At 37.5% G+C, this 5,386-nt stretch overlaps 1 protein-coding gene across 1 annotated transcript; it reads left to right on the top strand.

Annotated features, from left to right (window-relative positions):
• Positions 1 to 2,040: 2,040 nt before the first annotated feature.
• Positions 2,041 to 4,495, top strand: LOC110876817 (protein NRT1/ PTR FAMILY 2.8). Its single transcript, XM_022124977.2, has 3 exons — positions 2,041 to 2,137; positions 2,215 to 2,432; positions 2,997 to 4,495. Exons 1-3 carry the CDS (start codon positions 2,041 to 2,043, stop codon positions 4,431 to 4,433), a joined length of 1,752 nt encoding a protein of 583 aa, XP_021980669.1. The 3' UTR covers positions 4,434 to 4,495.
• Positions 4,496 to 5,386: the final 891 nt, after the last annotated feature.

The following is a 5,386-nucleotide window of genomic DNA, read 5'->3' on the forward strand; positions in this document are numbered from 1 at the left end:
AAGTGAATAAGAATCCAACTTGTGTATATAATTGGAAAGTGATTTTTATAGTAATATATATAGTTTTTTCCTTAATTTTATTATTTCTATATTGCAATAGATTACTATTATATTTACTTTTAACCTTAAACATATTTCTTTAATTTTAACTTTTAATGGTTTTATTTTTTCATATTATTGATACTATATGAACAACATTAGTACTGTACCATATAACATTTGTATAGTTTTTTTTATTATTAGCGTCATCATGTGCTTATTATTATGTACGATTCGATAAAAGTTCTATACGAACGAGCCATATATAGTTGATTTTTTTTATCATCACAAACCGAACATATCAACCAAACATTGGTAACGGTAGCGTATTCGTTTTTATAGTTTTCTCGACGCGGTTGTATAAAATTCATTGAACACAAAGTTATATTTGCAATAAAGTATTTTTTGGTATCGTAAGCTATATCGAGTGTTTGTACGATACCGATATCGTAACGGACCGATACCGACCCAACAACACCACTACCGGTACAAGTATTTGTTGTTACCGTTTTCAATCGATGTAAAACATATGTCGATTGACAACGATTGTTATGCCAAGTGCCAATATCGTACTGGTATTGTAATGAACCATACCGATAATGACCAAAGGCCCGCAACGAAGCGCCCAGAAATCCCACTAGTGTGTGTATATATATCAGATGGTTAAAAGGCTAGAGATTTTTGGAAGAGGGTTCGTGCGAAGTTCCACGAAGTTATGAAACGAGAAGAGTACCATGAAGCGAACAAAATATCGAGAAAATGGACATCGATGAAACAAAGAGTCAATCACTATAACGCAATCAACAACCGGCTTGTTAATAGCCGTAACTGAGGAAGTGGAAGAAATTATGTGGACGTTATGGTGGAGGCTAATGACCAATTTAGAGCTCAATACCATGCCCCCTTTTGGATGGAAAAGATATGGAATTTCGTAGAAAATCCTCAAAGTAGCATTTCATAGCAAAGATAACACCACCCAAACCAATGTCCAAACGGTAAAAAAACTACATCATCAAACGAGCCGAATTCCTCCTAAGCCACATCGGATGCTCGTTCCCATATAAATCTCAACGAGTAAGACTTGGACGATGAAACCGTTCCGGAACCACTAATCAGTCCAATGAAGAGAGACAAAAGCAAAACAATACGCAATAAATCTCGAGCATCATCCTCCAAAAGTACTACATCTAAACGTGATAAAGTTGTCGTTATCAAAAGTTTGGATGAAAAAATTGACTGGCTAATTGGGTTTAGAGAAGGCAAACGCATCATGGCCGACCTTGCTTTCCTCCAAAAGGACTACTCGGGTTTACCAAAGCAAGATCAAGTTTTTTTTTCAAGCAAAAGAAACAAAACATTCGTGAATGCCACCGCAAAACGACTTTCGATTAATCTTTAGTTAAATTCGTTTGTAGTGGTTTTTTTTTAAGTTTATTTTATTTAAAGTCTTTTTTAATTTTAATCCAACTTTTATCTTTTATTTTAAGTCTCTTTTAATTTTAGTGTACGTAGTTATTTCATAACGCCTAATTATCGAACAATTTAGTTATTGGCACTCTGCTGAGTTGACGTTGAGGTGACATCACTATTTGCTAGCTATTGGAATCAATTGTTAACCGTAACACCAACTTTTAATGCTAAAGAACGTATGCATATAGACATAAAAATATAAGTACGCATTAATGCTCATATTACTAAAATGACAATGTGTCAAATGCCTATAAAACTATAGAAAATTTTCTTCACAAGATCTTAAATTTCAAATAAAAATCAGTAAAAGTAAAATGATTTTTAGTATATATACAATAAGGAAGTCATGGCTGTTGGACTTTCCCTGCCGAAAATTAGGATCCAAAACAAACCTCCTGCAATTCTTAACCACACATTATAGTTCACCAAAACGCACGTGTATGCGATCTTCCTAATTACTATTTTAACGCATAATTAGTTAATTATGACTCCACAATATTCCTATACACAACCCCATTTTCCATACAAGTAATGGAAAGCAGCCGCCATTCTTCTGCCTCCATGGAGAAACAAATGGCTGCGCCGCCAAAAAGTAAAGGGGGCTGGAAATCCATCAAATACATGATTGGTAACACTATTTTACAACGTTAGTATTTGCTTATGATGATGGTTTTGTTGTTTGACGATTTTTTTTTGGTGAAACAGGAAATGAGTCATTTGAAAAATTGGCGTCCATGAGTTTGGTTATGAACATGACGGTTTATTTACGTTCGAACTACAACATGAGTGGCATTTTTCTTGTCAATGTGGTTACCATTTGGATTGGAACTTCCAACATTTCGTCACTAGCTGGTGCTTACGTATCGGACGCCTATGTGGGCAAATATCGCACTCTTCTTTATGGTTCCATTGCGTCTCTTATGGTACGTACCGAGCACAACCTTTAGTCGTATCGTATTCATGATGCGAACTAGTATTTATTTGTGAAAACAAAAGGTTTGGATGTCTGTTTCTAGTTGAACTAGTATCCGCCTGTAATAGCTAAAACGTTATTCTTACCTCTTACGTTCAAAAATAGCGCCACTTATATGGTTAGGAGTTAGCCGGCATGGAAAGTCATGTAAACCACATCGAAGACCACAAGCCAATCAGTCAAGGCGCAAAACGTGTAAAAGTGAAGGCTAAGCCTTAGCTGACAGCTAAAAGTGGGTGCTATGCTACATGTTAGCCGACCTTTAAAAAATCAGCCGCCTTAAGACGTGTATTGATTTTATAGTGTTTTTTTTTTCGGATGGACTCATAGTATAGTTTTATGTGACAACTAAGGCTTAGCCTCATTAGCGGCTTATTTGATGTTGCTTGATTAAATGACTATTTTTTTAAAGAAAGAAAAAATGGTCAACATGTGTTTTGAATGTTTATTCTTGGTTTTAGATTTTTTTTAACGGTAAATTTGGATCACTAACGGATCATTATTATATAAACAGGGTATGGGCATGATGACGTTTACTGCGGGTGTACCGCATTTTAGACCACCCAAATGCACCGACCTGCCTAACTGTATCCAGCCGGAAAACTGGCAACTAGCCCTACTTTTTGCTGGTCTCGGCCTCCTAGCCATAGGAGCCGGCGGTTTACGGCCGTGCGGTATCGCCTTTGGCGCGGACCAGTTCGACACAAGCACGGCGAAAGGACGGAAACAACTGGAAAGCTTCTTCAACTTGTGGTATTTATCATTCACTCTAGCTCTAATTGTAGCTCTAACCGGAGTTGTCTACATCCAAACAAACATCAGCTGGGTCATCGGGTTCGCAATCCCGACAAGCTGTTTGTTGTTTTCCGTCGTCATTTTCTTAATCGGGCGGCATACTTACATCATGAAGAAGCCTGAAGGAAGTGTTTTCTCAGATATTGTGAAAGTGATAGTTGCTTCAATACGAAAACGTAAAGTAGCATACGATGATGAATCAAAATGCTCATTTTATAACCCTCATGATTCTCATGTAATTCAAACACAAAGGTTCAAATGCTTAGACAAAGCAGCCATGATTGTTGACTCAAATGAGCTCAATTCTAAAGGTCTTCCAGAGAATAAGTGGAGGTTGTGCAGCTTACAACAAGTCGAAAACTTGAAATGTGTTGTGGGAATCTTGCCGGTTTGGGTGTCGGGTGTTGGGTGCATGCTTGTGATCGATCAACAAAGCACATTTGGTGTCCTTCAAGCCATACAAATGACTCGAACAATCGGGTCTGAATTCGCCATACCTCCAGGTTGGATGACTGGGATCGCGATGGTCACATTGTCAGTATGGATATTCATTTACGAAGGGATTTACGTCTCTAAACTTAGGAAGCTTTTAAAAAGGAATCCAAGGTTAACAATGGTCATGAGAGTTAGAATTGGCATAATTATGTCAATCTTATGCATGGTTACAGCTGGGATTATCGAAAGAAAACGTCGCGATTCAGCGTTAAACAACAGCGCTTACATCGCGCCAATGCACGTATTTTGGCTGATTCCTCAGTTCATGCTTTCGGGTTTGACAGAAGCATTTGATAGTGTAGCAATCATGGAGTTTTTCACCACACAGATGCCAGAAAGCATGAAAACTGTTGCCAGTGCCATCTTTTTCATCACATTATCGATCTCCAGCTACTTGAGCTCGCTAATTATTAATATAATTCACAAATTAACCGAACCAAATCCGTGGTTAGGTGGTCATGATCTTAACAATAACAGGCTGGATTATTACTACTACATTATCGCGGGTTTTGGGTTTTTGAATTTGATTTATTTCACATTTATTGGTTCCAAATTTGTGGCTCCGGCGAAGATTATGGTGGTGGAGGAGGAGGAGGAGTTGCAGCAGGTTGAAGAAGGTGGCGATGGAAGAAAATTTTCAGGGGCATACCATGAGTTATGAGAAAGGAGGAGGGTGGTGTAAATTTGTTATTTATGATACTTCTTTAATATAATTTACTTAAATTGTGAACATTTTTTGTAATTTTACCTTTTGGTTATGAATTCGATTGTTCACTAATCATCAAGAATTATAGTATAGCACTGTAGCCTATCCAAATGTCGGGTTTGATGTAAGGGAGAGAGAGTGTCGTCAAAAATGGGAGAAGCGGCATAGCTGGTAGGGCTGCAAACGAACCGAATAAACATGAACAAAACTTTGTTCGTGTTTATTTGTTAAAAAATATATGTGTTTATGAACACTTACCGAACGAGATTTTATGTTCGTGTTCGTTTGTTAAGGAGATGAACTTGTTCGTGTTTGTTTGTTATTTTAGGCAACGAACGTTTATGAACACAAATGGAAACAAACGAACACAAACAAACGTTCATGAACAAAATATATAATACACTGACACTTATTAGATATTTTATTTGTCAGAATTTTAAAGTATTTAAATAAAATATAAATACTAAAAACACTGATGAACTATCGAACACAAACGAACACATTAACGAACGTTCACGAATATAAATGAACGAACACGGCCTCTGTTCTTACTCGTGTTCGTTTGTTTAGTAAACGAAAGAACACACACGGAATTTCGGCCGTACGGTACCGGTAAAATACCGAATTTTACCTTCAAATACCGGTATCGTACCGGTCTTATACCAGTACCGGTACCGTACCGAATATTTCGGTACCGGTTTGGTACGGTACTAGGGTTGTTCACGAGCCGAACCGAACTGATCAGACCTTTGCTCGTGCTTGGTTCGTTTATAAACCGAATCGAACCGACCATTTCTTCAACCGAGCCAAAGTCGAGCGAGTGTCTTTCGATCTGAGCAATTTTTGAACGAGCGTCGCTGAACAAAAAAGAAAAGTGACAACGGGGTGCTAGTTATCAGAATAAAGTG

The sequence above is a fragment of the Helianthus annuus genome, chromosome 9 (assembly GCF_002127325.2).
Source record: "Helianthus annuus cultivar XRQ/B chromosome 9, HanXRQr2.0-SUNRISE, whole genome shotgun sequence".
NCBI lineage: Eukaryota > Viridiplantae > Streptophyta > Magnoliopsida > Asterales > Asteraceae > Helianthus > Helianthus annuus.

What these genes read in the sequence shown, in the direction of transcription:
- LOC110876817 (XM_022124977.2), top strand. Translation starts at nt 2,041, where the DNA reads ATGGAAAGCAGCCGCCATTCTTCTGCCTCCATGGAGAAACAAATGGCT. An exon ending in ATCCATCAAATACATGATTG is followed by an intron (nt 2,138 to 2,214) that starts GTAACACTATTT and finishes TTGGTGAAACAG; the next exon opens with GAAATGAGTCATTTGAAAAA. An exon ending in GTTCCATTGCGTCTCTTATG is followed by an intron (nt 2,433 to 2,996) that starts GTACGTACCGAG and finishes TTATATAAACAG; the next exon opens with GGTATGGGCATGATGACGTT.